The sequence below is a fragment of the Dendrobium catenatum genome, unplaced genomic scaffold (assembly GCF_001605985.2).
Source record: "Dendrobium catenatum unplaced genomic scaffold, ASM160598v2 fragScaff_scaffold_621, whole genome shotgun sequence".
Lineage (NCBI taxonomy): Eukaryota > Viridiplantae > Streptophyta > Magnoliopsida > Asparagales > Orchidaceae > Dendrobium > Dendrobium catenatum.
In genome coordinates this window covers 30,194,112-30,214,919 of record NW_021319083.1, presented here as the reverse complement: position 1 = coordinate 30,214,919, position 20,808 = coordinate 30,194,112, and the positions used below count along the sequence as shown (strand labels likewise).

General features: G+C 37.6%; 1 protein-coding gene across 2 annotated transcripts; it reads left to right on the top strand.

Annotated features, from left to right (window-relative positions):
- Positions 1–2,512: 2,512 nt before the first annotated feature.
- On the top strand, positions 2,513–20,193 carry LOC110096406 (DNA repair protein RAD5A; the record flags this gene model as incomplete). 2 transcript variants are annotated; one of them, XM_020822352.2, is given in 11 exon segments in its annotated part: positions 2,513–3,330; positions 3,450–3,583; positions 3,702–3,837; positions 8,290–8,343; positions 8,415–8,564; positions 8,704–8,855; positions 8,926–9,010; positions 9,090–9,356; positions 9,480–9,626; positions 9,719–9,874; positions 20,126–20,193. In XM_020822352.2, coding segments are annotated over 11 exon segments (1,892 nt in total), but the record flags the coding sequence as incomplete, so codon positions are not given.
- Between the last annotated feature and the right edge of the window lie 615 nt (positions 20,194–20,808).

Here is a 20,808-nt window from a genome sequence, read left to right as displayed (position 1 = left end):
GATGCATACAACTTCCAAAAAAAAAAAAAAGGGCAACATGGCATGTATGTGATAATGATGTTGGCACAAATATAACATATTGCCTTTTGGCTATAAACATTAGCTCCTGTTGGGTCCTGGAATATTCGTAGTGGTAGAGAAATATAAATTTTAGCATCCTAGTTTTGTACTAAAGTCAAACACACAAACATATGAAAGATAAGGGTGCAGCATTCATAAGAGACATCAAAGTTTTTATGTGGAAACCCTTAAAAAGGGAGAAAACCACACGTCTTGCCCAATTTAAATGAATCAATTACTGTTGCAGTTGATTACAAATGAAGTCCTTTCTTGGGAGGAAGGCATTGGCTCGATGTAGAAAATATACATCAAATTGAGTGCATTACATGGTGGGAGTGGGAAGAAAAAGTGTTTACATGTTTGTTTGGTCGGCAGAACCATAGTCAGTGAGCCATATATGGGGGAAGGATCATAGTTGTGCGACAGTGGTCAAAAGGATATTAGTAGGGGCGACGTAGGTTGGAAAGATCGTAGTAAGGCGACGATGGTCGGAAGGATCGTAGTCGGGCGACGGAGGTTGGAAAGACCGTAGTCAGGTGACGGTGGTTGGAAGGACCGTGGTCAGCAAACGATAGAGGGCAGAAAGACCATAATGAGACGACGGTGGTCAAAAGGTTTGTAGTCAACGCGACGAAGGTCGGAAATATTATAGTCGAGCAATGTTGGTCGGAAGGACCATAGTTGATGGGCGACGAATGTCGTAAAGACCGTAGCCAAGTAACAGTGGTCGGAATGATTATAGTTGGCAAGCAATGGTGGTCTAAAGGACCATAGTCGACGAGCGACAGTGGTCGAAAGGGCCATAATCAGTGCGCGATGGAGGTCGGAAAGGCCGTAGTCAGTGGGGAGGCGGTGGTGTCCAGGCAAAAGTCTAGTGAGAGGAAGAAATAGTGATCCAAAGCAAATAAAAACTGCATATATATCACTTAGATTTGCTAGAAGATAAAATAAATTTTGTTCGTTAAATGTTGCTTATAATATAGGTTTCGTTTGAGGCGGTTTTTTTATTACTTCTTAAAGTAGCTTTATAATACACAAATTAAAACTTTTGTACTAAAATACTGTTTTAAAAAGTTGTAAAAAACCGCCTCAAATAAAGCTTTGTATCATCGACCACAAACTTAGCTTAGGAAATTACAAACCAAAAACGCCTGAGAGAGAAATCTCCCAAAGTGATGGAATGCTAATGACTTTAAAAAGTTTGCATTAAAATTGAATGTTGAAAACATGAAGGACCAATGATAGAGTTTGCATTCTCCACTCAACAAAATTCTTGGAGCTTTAGATGAGCTAAAAGAAGAAGCATCATTCACTTCCTTTATTTTCTTTTATGTTTTGTTTGGTACTATTTTTTTATTGCTTTTTGAAACAGGCTTTTAGTATGAAAATTAAAATTTTTTACTAAAAAACTGCTTCAATAAGCAACAAATAATAGGTCCAAAACAAAACCTTAGTCTTCTTATTACTTAATTAAAATCAATTTTCTATACACAATAAAAAAGATTTCCTCATGGGCTCTTTCGAGTAACATCTCTTATAATAAGTAAAATATCGACCATATCAAGTGCATCAAGCATTGCATGGTCTAAATCGAATCACATTGTAACAAATTGAATTATTCTTCTCTTTGTTAGGCTATTAATAGCCAACGAATCCAAATCTCAAAGATTGACTATGACAATTAGAAGGCATTGAGGGCATTAAGCTTCTTAGCACTATCTCTTATAAACGGCAAATTATTGGGTCAGGTGACCGGAGGCGGAAAATAAGTTCGGACATACAATAAAAATTTGCCGGGTCACCTTGCGCTTTGGTTGAGCTTTTTGACTTGCGCTTTAGTTGCGCTTTACTTGCGCTAATTTTAAAATAATATTTTATTAATATCCGGACCTATCTCTGCATTCGATCACCTGACCCAATAATTTGCCGTTATAAACGCGTTGTCGCACCCACTTTATTTTTCTCAGCCTCTCCTTTGGTTTCAATTTGTCAAGTTCACAGTTGGTCAATGAAGGCATGACAATCAATAACTTTGCGTTAACTTCGCATCTGCTTGCATTATGTATCATTCAATCTATGATAAATACTTATATGTTTTTTTTTTTTGGAACGCTATCCACCGTTGTCACCTCAAAAATGCGCTTGGCGGCGTAACTTATCATCGGCTGACCTAGAAGAGACAACCACCACAACAATCTCCTGGCTCGAACTTGATTAAGCCTCACGCTGTCGTTCGAGCGGAATCGAGTACGAGTTAGGAGTTCCCAACCGTATTCGCTCACTAACCAAATCAAACAATGGTGGGTATTTATATACTTATTATTAGAGACAAATGATGCTAAAATGAGGCTTTTTATAATTTAATTAATAAAAAAGGCACTAATACTTAATGAATAATTTTGTATAAAACGTAAAAAATATGAATATTTTATCAATTATCTCGCGCGAGTTCTCAATGCGCGGCATTATTTTGCTAGTTCTTGTAGGCGGGAAGGAAGGGCGGTGTTTCCACAGAAAAAAAAGCGCGCCAGGCCTGTCGCCTTTTCGCGGCAACCGGCATTGTTTGTTCCTCCACCTCCTTCACCCCCGAGAGCCGACTTCCATGCTCCCTGTGGAGTGGTGTGCGGAGCCTGGATTCTTCTACTCAACTCGCTGCGCTCCATTCGCTTCCGCAGCTTAGGTTAGGGTTTCTTGCGAACTCTTCCTCTCCATTTTTTTGTTCCACTTATGGGAAGTAAGGCATCGTACGAGCAAGTAATCCTCGTTCAATCCGTGTTGGGCGAGAATTTTACCGAAATGGACATAATCCGTGCTCTTCATATGGCTAACAACGATCCCTCGGCCGCAATCAACATCATATTGGATACCCCACATCTTCGGCTTGTCGAGGAGAAGGGGAGTTCCGTCAAGAAATCTCCAGCAGTTGCCAGTCGTGAAGCTGTCTCTCCCAGCGAAGAGTCTGCAGAGAAGCAAAACTTATGTTCTAATTTTCCTGTAGAGCTAGATCCTCCTATAAATAGATCCATTGCACAGTATGAAGCTCCTTCAAGTACATATGCTCCAGGCAACGATGAATGGTGGCTTCTGGGAAGTTCGGAGCTTGCTGGCCTCTCTACTAGCAAGGGGAGAAGGCTTAGGGCGGGTGATCCAGTGACATTCTCTTTCCCATCGACTATAAGTTCAAAAATGTGCACAAAATTTTCTGGCCGAGGACGTGCAGTGGCATCTTGTTCGGAGATTGTACGATTTTCGTCCGAAGAACATGGTGAGGTTGGTGTGGTTATTTTCTCGAGGAATATTTGTCATAATTATTGTTTTCATATATTTATTAGAGATGGCTGATCACCACTGTAATCTCACTTGAAATTGGTTGTTGTTCTGCATTGAAGATTGGTCGAATACCAAACGAGTGGGCACGTTGCCTTTCACCTCTCATAAAAGAAAAGAAGATTAAGGTGGTGGGGTTCTGTAAATTTGCTCCCGATGTTCTTGGCATCATGGACACAATTCTCTTGTCAGTCAGGTATGCCTAAGGTAATACTTAAAGGAAGTTATTTGATATCTTATACAGCTAAAGATACAGTTTTACTTCTTCAGCAAGCTAGTTATACTTATGTATTTTTTATTGATATACGTTGCAGTGTGTATTTGAAGAGTTCAATGTTCCGCAAGAGTCATCAAACATCACTTAAGGTCACCAATTGTTCTACTGATGAATCTACAATTCATCCACTCCCCACCTTGTTCAAATTGCTGGGGATAACTCCATTTAAGAAGGTGGAGTTTTACTTAAAAGTTCACGATGGTTGACTATTGTTTGTTGCAATTTATGTATCTTAGTTTTGTCTACTTACTACTGCTATCATCTCTCTTATGCTCTATTTGGTATAGCTTTATGCTGCTTGTTTCTTTTCCAGTAGACAACAAAAGCAGTTTTGAAGTGTTTGGTATGATATTTTGTGAGAATTTGTTTAGTCAAAAAAATCTTGAAAAAGCAATTTTTTGGAATTGTGCTTAGGATAGTTTTTTTTTCAGGAAATTTAGGAAGCGAGAACAAACCTACCAGGTGGGTATAACGCCCCTGGTCAATGTCTCATGATTCCATCATTTTGGGTTCGTCAGCGTCCTTTGTCTACTTAGTTAAGTGACGACGAGAGGATTCTTGTTAGCAACTAAGGGCACCTCCTAAACTAAGGGTGTAAACCTATTCCTAGGTTGATAGACAGGAATTACACTCCATTGGCATATGAGAGAGTAACCCAGATTCGACTTATAGTACTGTGCGGTGGTACCTGCCAAGGCTACCTAGGTTCTAGGGTTAGCAGGTAGGAAAGAAGGTTTAGTTTCCATGTGGCAAGGAAAATACCCAAGATTAGGCTTATAACTCAACCATGTGCGATTGAGAATGCCCAAAAAATCTGAATACTTCCTTAATGTGGTAGAGGAAATGAGATGGATACATACCTCTTTTCAATGTGGTAGAGATGTCTAAGGAGTAGAATTTTGAATGCGTATTCAATGTGGTAGATAGAGGAGACATCAGGAATGAGACTTATATCTCAATATGTGTGATTGAACAAGCCCAAATATCTCCCTAATGTGGTAGATAAGATGTTAAAATGGGACTAACAAATTGGTCGGGTCAACCAAGAAAGCTCAAATATCTTCTCAATGCGGTAGAGAAGACATCAAAAGAGTAACAAAAACCCTAAATGCCCCCTCAATGTGGCAAAAGAGGCACAAAAGGGAGGAAGTGATATGAAATGATGGAAAAGATGGACTTATAGCTTGACAGCTTGGCATCAAGCAAGCCTGACATCGAAAGGACACATACATTCAAACTCTCGAAGGACCAAATGCACCTCGGCAATCGATCTCCTTGTGCTATCGCGACTTCGACTCCCATTGGAAACATCGTCCCAACCCAGATACCTGCACCCAACCTCCCTACTAGCCCGCCTCCAGGCAGCCGCCCCATTGCGGCAACTCCCGGCCCAGACTCCCGCAAGCCTCCGTGCGAACGAACTGCCATCTGCCTCCTCTACATTCGACCTCCACGCATAGACAAACCATGCCTAGGTCCTGCCTTTCTTTACCAACGGAATGCATGCCCAATCGATCTCTGTTGTTTGAAATAGTGAGTGAGAGGGGGAGATGTAGTTATAATAATAATAATAATTTTAAAAATTATTAATAATTATAGTTTTAATTTAGGATAATTATAGATTAGAATAATTAATAAAATCTTTTATTAAATAATGTTTAATAGTTTTTTTTAAAATACTATTACTTGAAAATTATATTTAATAAATAATTTAATTAAAAATGTCCAAAATATCCTTTGATTTAACACTACTAATCTCAAAATTTGATTTTAGGACAAAAAAAGTCTCTTTTGAAGGACTTAACGGTTCAAATTAGTCCCTCAAAAGAGTTGTGGATCATTTTAGTCCCTAACAAAGAGTTGAGAGACCATTTGGATCATTTTCTTTATATTTATATATACTTGTTTTGATGTAGGAAAATTGCAAATTGATGTAGGATGAATGTGCACATTATATAGGAGCATGGAAGTGAATTAAAATTTGTGAAATTCACTGATGGTTTAATTAAGTCACTTGTTTACTAGTGCGAGTCTTGACAACAACAAGGTTGAATTTGAGATACTTAATGGGAGTAGCATTAACCTGATAAGATTTATTAAACTTAATGGACATTGAAATAATAAGTTTGGGCAATGATCAAACTCGTAGGGGAGCTAAGGCTTAAATAGGTGCAGCGAGGGATAACTAAATTTAACCTCCACCAACTATCATTCATCTTGACAATCTTCTTACTTACAGGCTTTTTTTCAAGGGCTGTGAGTCACACTCAAGAAGTCCTCTTAGGGTGAAAAGCGCACTAAGAAGAGCAGACTACTTCACATTTAACAATGCATAGTCTCAAGCACATTTTATGGACTTGTTTTTTATGAAATTTCATTCAACAATGCCTTATCTTTACAAGAAAAGGAGACCAATATGTATAGACTTGTATAAGAGCTAGGCCAAGGTGTTGATGAGAAGAGAGTGGTCGGACATATGTAAGGAAGTAGGATTGATGGTCTTTTGAGTTTTGCAACATCTTCGTGAAGGTCGAAGGGTTTATAGGTTTCCAAGTTATTCATATATTTTCCAATGAAGTACAATCATTGAAAGGTGTTTCGAAAGTCAGTCTTTTTAATTTATTGAGAGAGAGAGAGAGAGAGAGCTCAAATGATGTGGTGATCAAATGATGAGATGGAGGTTAAATGATAATGCGGAGGTCGAGTATGGTGAAAATAAGGTTAAGGAAGATAGCTAGATTAGCTCAGGCTTATATATGACTGAATGCAATTAAATGATTATCACTGCAACTTATATGATAATGACCAACAACATAATGTCTAAAGGCCCAAAGCTCAAGTTTCAAATGCATAGGTCTTATTAAAAAAATATTTGATGAAAGAAAAATACATGTACAAAGGTTCTAGGTACATAAATCTAAAAGTATGAAATACTAAATTAGCTCTAAAATGTTTTTTGTAGCATAAAAAACAAACTGAGTATATATATACATTTTATATTTTGCTTCCCATCTTATTGGGTTTGCTCATCCTTCGTCATTTTCACTCCTAGTTCTCAGCCCCAAAAAAAATAAAAAAGCATAAAGACACTACTATCTTGAGAAAAGCTATTACACCCGCTTTGATTTCTTCAATTGCCACCTTATGAGTATTTTGTTATAAAAATTTTGGCCCATAAGGGATCTATGAGTTTGATATATATATTTTAGCATATCATGATTATTTTCATTTTTTTGTTAATCTTTTCCAAACTACTTGGTATTTACTTTATGAATCCCCATTCTCCATCCATTCTTGTAAAATGTTGCATGGGGTGCTAGCTTCATTTTATGCATTTTTGCATTTACTTTTTAGTCATGCTACTTTTGCTATCCTTTTTTTTATCCAAATCCTTCCATAATAATAATTATTAATGATAATCTAATCATCTTATTGTTCCACTTTCTAATCTTGTATGTGCTCGACCACCCAATTCTATTTTTCTCTATCTTCTATTTGTTATAAGAGTTTGTTAATGTAGGTTTTTTAGTTTTAACATATATCCACTTGTTTCTTCCGTTCTTTAACTTTTCTAGTAGCCAAATCATTATTGCCTTAATTGAAGCTCATCAAGCGTAGTTTGATAAATTTACTCTTATCTACATGATTTCCCCTTTTCGTGACATTTTTGAGATACTTATTCATTTTAACTTCATTTTCTTAATTTAAAATGTCTATCTTCATCTATATTCTCAGTGTTTTGTATAATATATCAAGATGTTTATCAATATCACACCAAACAATATTGATTGATACTTATCAATTCTATATCCATTAAAATTTTAATTTTTGTTTTGCTATTCCAAGCCTCTTATCTTCAGAAGTTTTCTTCCATTGTCAGTAATAAGAAGAGTAGCAATTATTATTAATCCCTGTTATATTCTTTTATCTTATTTTTATATTACTGTTTTTATTTGTTTTTCGTGAGGCAACAAATCATGTGAAATTGTTTTTCATCCTAAAAATAAGCCTTTTGTTGAGGCACCTTGTTTTTGAATTCTTATATCTTTGAAACCCTAAAGCCTAGAAATTTCATTGAAATTATGTCTTGGAACAAGTCTTATCAATTTTCTTATTTCCATAAAAAATTCCTAGAAGTTGATCTCTCTTTCTCACTATCTCTTGAAATCAAAGTTAATGTATTTTTTTGTAAAAAAATGATAGAAATAAGTGATTCTATTTATAGAGGAAGTCTTAATCAGAATAAGATAAAATATTGCAGAAATTGTTGAACTTGCCCTCTTTCTCTCAAATTTCTCGTTATTTTGTTTGATCCTGTACCAAAGATGAGCTCCTTACTGCGCTTGCTGTTACTTCTACATGCTTGACAAGCTATCAGTTCCATTCTGCAAGTGCGAAAATTTCTTTTGTTTACCAAGTGGTTGACTTTTTTGTTTATTTATTTATTTTGGGATAGATTTTGGATGGGTGTTGGCAGGGGTTGGGTGTGCTGAATTGGAAAATTTTGTTCTATTCCTATAAAGTCTGTGAATACTCCTATCCGGAAAAAAAAACTATATTTTTTAATTATTGAGCTGTTTTTATTCTTTTTTTTTTTTGACACCTATTGATGACTGCAAATGCAGGCTGAGTTAAGCCCTGATGATTTATATGGTAAAAAACGACCCATAGAATCCAAGGTACACTAAACTCATATACTTATGTAATTCAATTCTTTTGCAGATGTTGCCAATTATTTGTGTGTATGCAGGACGACCTAATAGAGCCTTCATCAACTGCACCTGCTAAAAAATTTAGGAAGTTACTTTCACATGGAAGTAGAACTGAAAATAATCAAGCGAGCATATCAGATTCTGATGTAAATAATATTGTGGGAATTGGGGATAGCTCAGAATTAGAGGTGCATCTTCCAATTGGTGTCATTTTTAACCTTTTAGGATGCCATCACTTGTCAAACTTAAGGTTTAACAAGCTGTAGCTGGGTTTAGGTTAATCTTATGCTTCAGATTCACTAACTTTCTTATTCTTATACTTTTTAGGAAATGGATCCACCTGAAACATTGTTGTGTGAATTGCGTTCTTATCAAAAGCAGGCTCTACATTGGATGCTGCAGCTTGAGAAAGGAAGATGCTTAGAAAAGGGGTCGAGAACCCTACATCCATGTTGGGATGCATATCGCCTTGCTGATGAGTATGAGATATTAAAAAAATTTCTTTAAACACAAATTCACTATATTAACTTGAGCTTTTCTTATCCATAGGAGGGATCTTGTTATTTACTTGAATGCTTTTTCTGGCAATGCTACTATAGAATTTCCTAGTACTCAGCAAATTGCAAGAGGAGGAGTATGCATCCTTCCCTGCACAATTATTGTTCTTTTATTTTCTAATTTGTTGAAATGTTGACTTGGAAAAATGTTTGAAGATTTTGGCAGATGCGATGGGATTAGGCAAGACCATAATGACCTTAGCTCTTTTGCTTGCTCACTCTGACAAAGGGGGATCACCTACTTGTTCTTCAATTCAGGACTCTAATGATGATAATAACATCGGTAGCAGTATTGATAAGTTTTCTAGTGGTTCAAAAAAACCAGCAAGCATCTCTGGCTTTAACAAATTGAAATCAAAATCCATACTGATTCGAGGTGGTAATCTAATTGTCTGTCCTATGACACTGTTAGGCCAGTGGAAGGTATGCTTGATGCACTGCGACTATGCTTATGCCATGTTTTTTAAGCCTGAGTTGTGTTACACTTTAAAAAATATTCATATGGATTTATTGAGGGTTGAGAGGTACATTCCTATGATGTAATAGGCTGAGATTGAGACACACGCCCATCAAGGTTCCCTTTCTCTTTATGTTCATTATGGACCTAGCAGACCAAAAGATGCAAAGTTTCTTGCACAGAGTGATGTTGTTCTGACTACCTATGGCGTTCTGGCTGCAGAGTTCTCAGCTGAGGTGACTCGCACATAACACTTTTATGTACTATCTTAAATATTCTAACATGTAAAGTATTCAACACTTGAAAAAAAAATCTTATTCTCTTGTAGAATGCTGAAGACAATGGTGGTCTTTACTCAGTTCAATGGTTCAGAATTGTGCTAGATGAAGCACACACTATAAAATCATCAAAGAGCCAAGTTTCTATCGCTGCTACAGCTCTAAGTGCTGACAGGAGATGGTGTCTTACAGGGACCCCCATTCAGGTATACACTAATAGTTTGTGTATGTTATATTTTTTTACTCAATTTTAAATTATGTATGCAGGAGCTATTACTTTCGTTCAAACGCAAGGTGGTTTGACCAAGAGATTTCCTATTTCAATTGGATTAATCAAGGATCATCCTTAAGCGCATATCTTTTTGCTTTAGTCATGATTGTTTTCACTAGACATTTGCAAGAGGTTGTACCCTAGTGCATTCTTTTTACTGATATAAGACTAGAGAGGGAGTTGAAGGTATACTTAAATTATGAAAGTCAACATTAGAGTTTAAATGTTTTCGTTTGAGTAGATTTAAAACCAAAATATGGAGTGCAATTTTAGTAGTAATAGATCTAGTGGGGGGATTGTGACTTTGGGCAATCAAGTCATTAATAAGGGTACACGTTTTAAATATCTTGGGTCTATTCTTCAGAGTGATGGTAAAATGGATGTGAATATTTGTTGCGTCCCGGAGTATTCGCGGCGGTAGAGAAATATATAGTTTAACGCCTTAGCATTGTACGAAGATCCAGCACACAAGCAGATTAGATAGAGGGTGTAGCGTTTATAAGAGACACCAAAGTTTTTACATGGAAACCCTTGAAAAAGGGGGAAAAATCACGGGGCCTGGCCCAGTTTAAATGAACCATTAGTATTTGCTGTTGATTACAAATGAGGCCCTTCCTTGGGAGAAGTCCTTGGCTTGATGCCACAAATGTGATCATATAGAGCGCATTACATTGTGAGAGTTACAATAATTAATATAGACATGTTTGTTTGGTCGGCAGGATCATGATTGATAGGATAAATGTTAGAAAGACCGTAGTAGGCAGGAGACCGGGTCATAAAGACCATAGTTGACCAGAGATCGGGGACAGAAAGGCTGTTGTAGTAGGGCAATACTGTGGTAGAACTCTGGGCATCAGGTGGTGGCCCGACAGAAGTCCGGGCCTCAGGTAGTGGTCCGGTAGAAGTCTGGGCGTCAAGTCGTGGTTTGGTAGAGGCCCGGGCCTCAGGCAGTGGTCCGGTAGAAGTCCGGGCGTCAGGTGGTGGTTCGGGAGAAGTCCGGCCCTCAAGTGGTGGTCCGGGAGAAGTCTGATGGAGGTGAGGGCCTCAAGTGGGGGTCCGGCGGAGTAACGACGTAAGGCGGTGGTTCGACGGAGGTGAGGGCCTCAAGTGGTGGTCTGGCGAAGCAACGACGTAAGGCGGTGGTCCGGCGGAGGTGAGGGCCTCAAGTGGTGGTCCGGCAGAACAATGACATAAGGCGGTGGTCCGGCGGAGGTGAAGGCCTCAAGTGGTGGTCCGGCGGAGCAACGACGATAGACAGTGGTCCGGCGGAGCAACGCAGTCAGACGATGGTCCGAAGGAGCAACAACGTCAGGCGGTGGTCCGGCGGAGGTGAGGGCCTCATGTGCTGGTTCGGCGGAGCAATGACATCAAGCGGTGGTCCGGCGGAAGTCTGGTGGTGGTCGAGGAGAAGCGAGGAGGCAAGAGCGATCTCCGATCTCTCTCTTGTTCTCTTGCTGGGAGCCCCCTCTCAAGAGAAAGGAGGAGTCTATTTATAAATTTCTGGGGTGGCATGTCCTGTAAGTAGGTGAGAGATCAAGGGAAAATGGGGAGTAATTGGATGGAATGCTGATATTGAATCCCTTGATTGTAGACAATTTGTCAGACATTTAAAGGTCTTAGTGATGTCGGAATTCGACGATCTTAGGCTCTTTGGATTCGTCTCGTCGAGCCGCTCGATTCGACTATAAGCACGTTATGTTTGGAAACCGTTTGGTAATCCAAATTGTGGTTCCCATCCAATAGCATTTCAGACCCTTGATTTAGACCCATTTGGGCTCGGATTGAGTCGAATTTGTTGTCGTTGGGTTTGTATTTCCGAGACGTTCAATTCGACTATAAGTTTGCTGAAATTGGTGTTTTGATGGTCCCAATTTTAATGTTGGAAGTTTCCAACTTGATTTTGCCTCGAGATTCGTGCCTTATTAAGATAATTTTTTGATTCGTATCAATATTATTAGTAGAATTCAAATTGGATAATTGAAGTGGAGGAATGCATTGGGCTTATTGTGTAATTGAAATGTCCCCCTCAAACTTAATGGAAAGTTCTATAAGATGGTGGTGAGACTTGTAATGCTTTATGGTGTAGAATGTTGGCCATTAAAAGAGAAGCACATATTAGGTTAAGTGTTGCAGAGATGAGGATGCTCAGGGGGATGTATGACGTTACTCTTAGAGACAGGATATGAAATGAGCATATACGTGAAAAGGTTGGAGTAGCTCTAGTGAAAGATAAGATTAGAGAGAGTTGTTTTAGATTGTTTAGTCATATAAAATAGAGGCCTTCTGATGACCCGGTTAGGAGAGTAGATATATTAGATTTGGCTTATGTTAAGAATGGTAGAGGTAGACCTAAAAAAACTTGGTTAGAAAATATTAGAAATGACTTTTCTTCATTAGATAAAAATGAGAATTTGATCCTTAATAGGACACAGTGGAGAAAAAAGGATTCATGTAGCCGACCCCACGTAGTGAGATTAAGGCTTGTTGTTGTTGTTGTTTAAGTTACGATGATTGCTTCATTTTATTGTTTGCAGCCGACTCCAAGTAGTTCACATAAGGCTAATTATGACGATGCTTGGTATTTTTGTTAGCAAGATGGCTTTTTTCTGTCCTTGTTTGTTGTTTTTTGCTGTCAATTCTGTAAAATTTCATTTAGTCTCACTTCTCAATAACTAAATTATTTGTGTTCTTATATATATTTTTAACTTAATCACGAGGCTATGTGTGATCTTATGCAAAGTTACAGCTAATAATTGAATCTTTTCTAATGATTGGCTTATAAGATAATAATGATTTTGGATCCATGTTCAATTTAGACGATATAAAAATCTTATTTATTTGCTACTAATCTGCATCTTTTTAAAGATCTCTTTTTATTGTTTTAATTTTCATTGGATGCCTTTTTATTTTGATCCTTATTGATAATCAAGGGTAGTTGGCCATATGTATGTACACCTTTTCTTTTAGTCTATTGTTTCTGGAAGATATCATTGGAAATTATTTCACAGCCTAATTTAAATCACCAAGAACAAAGAAACAGAAGAAAATAAAATGCAAAACAACACCAAAAGTTACCAAAAGGTTTTGTACATATTCACCCGATTGAATGACTTTTTCTATTTCTATCAGTGCAATTTTCATTATGATAATAATGATGAAGTTTTACTAGATAAATTCAATGGCCTCATGAACTATGTGTTTTTAATTAATCACATTTCAAACCATAATAATAGTGCCCCTTTTATAATGAAAATTTAGGATAACCAAAATTTCATGGGAAATCCCCAAAATATCTTTAATTTGCATTTGTCTCTGTGTGAGATATTTCTTGACCGGGCATCACAACTTAATTGTTGTAAGTTATGAATAAATGCTACATTGGTCGTAGGGAGTATTTTTATCATTTTAAATTGTAAATTGTTTTCAGATTTGTGATTGTGAATAGAAATATGCTCTTCTATATTATTCCTCTTAATTCCTATTTTTAATCAAAACAAGAAAATAAAAATAAAACTAGCTTTCAATGATTTGTGAATTATGAAGCAAATGAAAAAAAAGAAGGAAACCCAAGGATAGACAATAATGAAATTTTCCCAATCAGAGTTTGTATGCCTTATGGTACCATTAAGTGATCCATTAAACATACTTTCAAAGCTTTATTTGATTGACATTTGCTTGTTCTTTTGTTTCTAGTTAGGGGTGTCAATTCGGGTCAGCGGGTCGGGTTCGGGTCGAACTCGAAACTGACCCGGCACTATTCGGGTCAACCCGAACCCGACCCGTTTTTAAAAACGGGTCAGGTTTCCTGACCCAAACCGGACCCGATTCGGGTCCGGGTCAACCCGACCCGACACGAATTACCCGAATTTGATCTAAAATTGCTAATTTTCGGGTCAAAATCGAGTCAAAATCGGGTCAAAATCGGGTCGATCTCGGGTTTTCGGGTCAAATATGAGTTTTTGTGTCACTTTCGGGTCAATTTCAGGTTGCTGGGTCAACCTGAACCCGACCCGATTTTTAAAACGGATTGATTTGTTCAACCCGAACCCGACCCGATTCGGGTTCGGGTTGACCCGAACCCGGATTTTTCCGGGTCGTGTTTTGGGTCGTGTCAAAAATTGACATCCCTATTTCTAGTGATGGTGTTTAGACAACCAATTGTAACATTAATTGATTCTCTTTTTTAATTTTACATTTTTGTTGCTTGTTTCATTTTAGAATTAAGTGATGCATGGATTCATCATGCAATACATTTTTTAGTGTTATGTGAGAATGAAATGTGTTGGTGAGTGTTATTGAAAAATTTATTACAAATGATGAAGAGATGATAGATCAACACAATTTTTTGTTGATAATAAAATGAGAGGGTGTAGAGAAATTAAGAAGATAGTATTGAAGCATGGGGATGCTAGAAGTGGTCTCAATGATTAACCTTTAAAATGTGAGAGGCAAGTTAAGGAACATAAACTTTTATGTCACGAGATACCCTCCTTTGGCATCACAATTGAACCCTAAATGAATTATGAATGTATCGTGAATGTAGCCTCCTTTTTGATGCAATATATTTTATTTTTGGATTAAAAAAAAGTAGCCTGAGAAGTATCCATGGTGTGTTTGTAGAGCTTTGCTATTTGCTATTTTATTTTTTGTTTAAGAAAAAAGGATTGCATATTTGATATGGTATTTTGGCTAATTAGTATGAAATACATATTAGATATGGATAAACATGTCTTCATTCTAAATTGATGTTATTATTATTTGTTTATGCAGTTAGCTGATAACTCTTTCCCCAATTGTATTAATCAATCTATTAAATTTCTTTGAAAATCCACGTTGAATTGTGTTTTTAGGAAGAGTCTAGATTTGTAGTGTGCAAAGCATCATTTTTTTTGGTTTTCAATATGATATACCTAAATTAGGAAGAGCCTAGATTTGTAGTGTGCAAAGCATCATTTTTTGTGGTTTTCAATATGATATACCTAAATTATAAATAAAAAAATGCCAACTTATAACACCAATGGTTCAAATGGATATGAGAGAGCAATTCATAAATTTGACATAAGTTAGAGTAAGGTTGGTGATTGTGCTGACTGCTGATCTCTTCTATTATTTTATTTTATTTTTCTTTTTGTGCTGGTTTTTTATTGATTCGATGATTATATTTTACTCAAATTTTATTAGAAATTAATATTTTAAAGAGAATTGTAGCAATGAGTAGCCTAAAATTTGGTTTTGGGAGGGATTTATGTCCCTAAAGCCCTACATGCATAAGCTCTTTCTGATATGGAAATCACTTACATCTACCTCTATGTTTCTTAACATAAGGAGGATCTAATACATCTACTCTCCTAACTGCATCATCGGAAGGCTAACATTTATGTGATCAAACCATCTAAAGTGATTCTCTCTAATCTTATATGCCACTGTATCTACTCCGGACTTTTTACGTATATACTTAGTTTACATTCTATCTCTGAGGTAAAGTCAATCGTCTATGTAATACTTAAATTTAACAAAATTTGAAATCTAATTTAAAAAAGGCAATTTAGATTAGTTTTATTATGGAAATGGTGTAACTAAAGAATTCCACTTTGGATAAAATCAGTCAAATCCAACTCAAATTGAACATTGTGAAACAATAATCATCATTATTGTCAGCTTTATTCCAATAATATGGTTTTGAATACAAATTTATGAGTTGATTTGTGCTATTTTGATAGTATTAAGAGTGACTTTTTATTAGATTTAAATGTGAATAGCACAATGAAGAAAAAAGGATTTATGTAACCGACTCCACGTATTTGGATAAAGGTTTGTTGTTGTATTATTGGGTTTGAATTTTTGTTGTCCTAATTTGGACCTCTTTAAAAAGAAAGGTAGAATTTTGGTTAATGTTAAATATTTGTTTTAGGAATTTAAAAGAATGCCATGGTCTCAACTCCAAATAATTTAATTTTGAGATTGAGAGGGCTCTTTGTAACTTCATTGTCTAGTGACTGATGTAGGATGGATCGTCAAAGAATGACCTAACCCTAGAACATGAGAAAGATTTTGAGGATGAGTGTATTTTGGTTATAAGCAAATAATTTCATTCAAATTAAAGAAAAAAATTCACATTAACTAAATGAGAATATCTAATGCATAGGCAAAAATTAACTTATGTGAGAATTTGAAACCAAATTTGGGGATCATATGAAATCTCAAGAGGCGTCAAGGAGGACCAAAGTGGGGGATTTTCAAAAACATGGACCTATTTGAAGCACGGTTCAAATGTCAGGGAACTACAGGATATTTACCCTATGTGTAATCATGTCAAGATATATACTCCTTAATCAAGTGAAGCATCTCCCATGCCATTTTTATCTCTTACTCCATATTCACAATTAATCTCCTCACACCCATTCTATTACAACCTACATATCCTTGTTCATAATTATTGATGCATTCTGATAGTTCATTCATTCATCACGAAGTTGATTTTGGTTTTAAAATTTTCTTCTGGAACAACTTCAGCTGTATAAGATGTATTCTTATTATCCTTATTTAGCTATTCATCTCAATATTTTTCCCTTTAAGATCTCTTATTAAGGGTGGACGCCATTCTAAAGAGAGGCCAATAGCATTGATTCTTATTTCTATTCTTTCCAATATGTGATAGCCTATAACCTTTTCCAATGTCTTTTTTCTTCAAATCTTTCCACTTGTTTTTTGCAAACATGTATTATTAATGTAAGTTTTTTTCCACCTCTTTTTCAGCCCTCTCATTCAGCAACAACATAGTGTTAGACCAATGGACCGGTCTAACCGGTCCTACAAGACCGGCCCGTGCGAAACAGAGGCGAAGCTCTTCCGCCTCTAGTTTATGCTGATCCGAATGTAGGAGCCAACAAAGCTGTTTTGGAAGGTTTTTTGAGAAAGTTTAGGAAGGAAATTGAATGTAGGGATTGTTTAGAGATTTTCTTTTGAATTGTATGCATTAAATAGTTTGTTTTCCTAGGGTTAGGGCATTTTGAATTTGGCTAAAATTTTCAAGTGTTTCCTATCAAATTAGTATCAGAGCAAATTTTGGGACCATTGTGGGCTGGTTTTCTGAAATTTCAACAGCTGTTTTTGTGATCGGAGGACGATTTCTTGCTGAATTTTGAATTAGTATCCAAAATTTTTTATAGCGGCCAAAAAGATAAATGCTTTGGAGGAACGCTTTGAAGGGGAGTTGAGTCAAACAAAGCCATGGTGGAAGATCGAATCTCCTCCGTAGAAGACAATGTTTTCGTTCTTCAAGCGATGGGGAAGAAGTTGTTGGAAAATTAAATAGAAACAGCGGCATCGGAAGCAAAGGGACCCATGAGAAGAACTACGAATTTTGATTTTTATAGGAGGGACGATGAGGTCGAAATTATGGAGGAAAGAGGTGGAAGGTATGCAGGGAGGCATTTGTATGAGTTGCCTGATTCAAGGGGTGTTGTTTGGGGAAGAAAAGAAGGGGAATGTGGAAGAAAGGGTGTTGATTTTGAAGAAAAGAGGCGAACAAGCGAAGAGAGGTTTGTGTATGAACGTAGGAGGGAAGATCAGGAGACTTGGGGAGGGCCAAACACTTGGGAAAGGGAAAATTATGGTGGAATCCGGGGAAACGGGGGTGATCCGACTGTGCAGAAGCTGAAGATGTCTATTTTTGAAGGGGGTGATGCACATGGGTGGATCTACAAGATGGAGATATATCTCACTGTCAATGGATTGACATAGGAGCAAAAATTGACAGCCGCTAGCTTATGTTTGGAAGGAAAAGCGTTGTCTTGGTACCAATGGAGAGATATGAGGAGGCCCATACAGAGTTGGAGGGAGTTCAAGGAATGCTTATTGGAACCTTTTTTAATCAGCAGGGGTGGGGATTGCTATGAGCAGTTCTTTGCACCAGTGCATGAAGGTTCAGTGACAAATTATCGGGAGAAATTTGAGTACCTGACAAGTCGTTTGGATCGACTATCAGAGATTGTTTTGGAGAGAAATTTTATGAAGGGGCTCAAATCAGAGATTCAAGCAGTAGTGAGGATGAGGTCTCTTGACTTGAGAGGCTATGGAGCTGGCACAATTAGTGGAGAATCAGAAGTACCAAGAGAGGGGAGCTAGAGGCAGCAATTTAGGCTGCTCTTACATGATGACAACCACCCTTCTAGCACCCAAGCGGCCTGTATTAGACAACATTAATGAGACTCTCAGGGAGAATCCAACAGGAGGAAGCGGGGGAAACTTCAAAAGACTGACGAATGCAGGAGAAGAGAGAAAAGGGACTATCTTTCAAATGTGATGAGAAGTATACTCCATGGCATAAGTGTAGGGATCAGACTCTTCATGTTCTAATTGTCTGTGATGATGAGGAAATTGAGGGAGGAGGGAGGGAGAGAGAGAGAGAGAGAGAGAGAGAGAGAGAGAGGAAACGGGTCGACCCTAACCCGACCTGGTTATATAAACGGGTCAGAAATTCAGACCCGGATCCGACTCATCATTTTGGCGGGTTGACTTGGACGGCGACGGTCGGCAACGGGCAGGTGTGGATGCGAGTGCGCATGTACTAGTGCGAGAGCGCTCGGACTGGCGCGGGCAGTCGTTGGTAGGCGCGGGCAGCCTCCGGCGCTCGCAAGTAGCCTTGGGCGGCCGCGGGCGGCCGCTGAAATACATGGGCAACGCTGTCAGTCTCGGGCAGCGCAGTCAGCTCATTTCAAACGGGGTTTCAGGTTGACCCGAAAACTCGACGGGTCAACCCGAACTCGACCCATGTTTTCAAACGGGTCAAATCTAGGAATTCGACCCATTTCAAAACTGGGTTAGGTTTGAGTCGGGTTTTTGTGTCGTGTTAAATATTGACACTCCTAGGGATATAGTGGCTGTGAACCTTGGGGGACACCAAGGTCAACTGGGGAGCATTGATGACGGAGCTGACGGTGGAAGAGAAGAGGGTAGTGATCAAGGGAGATGCAGGGCTCACCAAAGTCATGATATCACTTAAAACCAAGGCGAGTAGCATAGAGGAGGTGGGGGAAGGTTATCAAATGGAACTACATAGGCTGGAGGGAATCAAATTGGAGGACGGCGGGGACATACCTTTTTAGTACAATCATTGATTTAGCTGTTCAGTGAGGGTTTTCAGTTGCCTCAGGGATTGCCTCCACGAGAACACGAGCATGCTATCATCTTGAAGGAAGTAGTTTCACCTCTCAGTATTCATCCGTATCGTCATTCCCAAATCCAGAAGGATGAGATTGAAAGATTGATTAGGGAGATATTGGAAGTAGAGATCATTCAACCTAGTATCAGTCTATTTTCAGTCCAGTGTTATTTATCAAGTTCTTTAGCAACAGTTTTCTTCGTTCCACCTTAAGGACAAGGGTGACACTTTGGGAGGGGAGTATTGTTAAACTGGACCTACGGGACTAGCCTGTGCGAAACAGAGGCCAAGTTCTTTCGCCTCTACTGTATATCGATCCAAATGCAGGAGCCAACAGAGCTGTTTTGGAAGGTTTTTTGAAAAAGTTTGAGGGAAATTGAATGTAGGGACTATTTAGAGATTTACTTTTGAATTGTATGCATTAAATAATTTGTTTTCCTAGGGTTAGGGCATCTTGAATTTGGTTGAAATTTGAGATCTCTTAGGTTCTTTTGGGCTCTAGCAGTATCTAGAGATTTGATAGAGATAGATGCTCCTATCGAATTGAGTATCGACTATATCTTGGTATTTTCCTTATGTATCTTTGATTATTGCAATAAAAACTATTGTTTTTTTTTTTCATTGGAGTTTGGAAGAGTTTTCTCGCTGTTTTTCTGAAATTGATAGGATTTACTTGAAATTTTCAACTGTTTCCTATCACATAGTTTTCTCCAAATTCTTTTATTAAGTCTCTATGTCTGGAATTAGGCATTGTGAATTGTAATACTTGCTGTTATTACAAATATATTGGTTTTTATTACCGATAAATAACTCAATGCCTTCTTATTCTGAATTTATTGCTGCTTGGTAAACCGTAAACCATGTCCTGTTCTAATTGTATCTCATGTTTATGCTCATTGTTGCATTCATATGTTATCACTGGCGCTGTGATTTTGTTCTTTGATCCAAGATTGGCATTTATTATATTGGCTTGATGTAAATTTTCTTGGATTGAATGTATTCTTACTAGTGTTAATCTGGCAGAACAATCTTGAAGATCTATACAGCCTACTTCGATTCTTACGGGTAGAGCCTTGGGGAAATTGGGCTTTGTAAGTTCTCATTATTTATTCTCTTAAGCAGGCTGTAAATACTGATCTTCTTTTGTTCCTATTTGTGCTTTGATCACGATGCATCACTATTTTAAATCTAACTTTTTCTAGTTCAGACAGCTTTTCTATGTACATTATTTCCTGGTCATGTAATATATACGAGTTTAAAAACATTTTTGTTTGCGCATGTATGATAATCATCAAAGTACTGCATGTCCGGACGTTTGCCACTTAAATTTGTTTTGTTTCATCATTGTCCTGAGACTGTATGGTTGAGATCATCACATGCTGAAATGTAATGAGTGCTCATGTATTTGATTGTTTAGAGAAAATTTTTCGGTGGTATATTGAACCAGTACACGATTAGGTTTCTAATGTTCAGCACTAGTCATCCACTGCGGTGCTCTGGTCTATTAGCTGTCTTTACCTCAGTGAGCTTCTGCTGCTTGTTCTTTTCCAGTACAAGTTATTTAATTAGAAAAGCATGAAGCCTTCTTTGCTTATTGGGCTTGTTGTCCTTTGCAAGTACAAGCCATGTGATCATAAAAAGATGGAGCCAACTTTTAATCACTTTGGTGCGGTGGCTGTTTATTTTCAGTTATTGGTGGAGTCCTC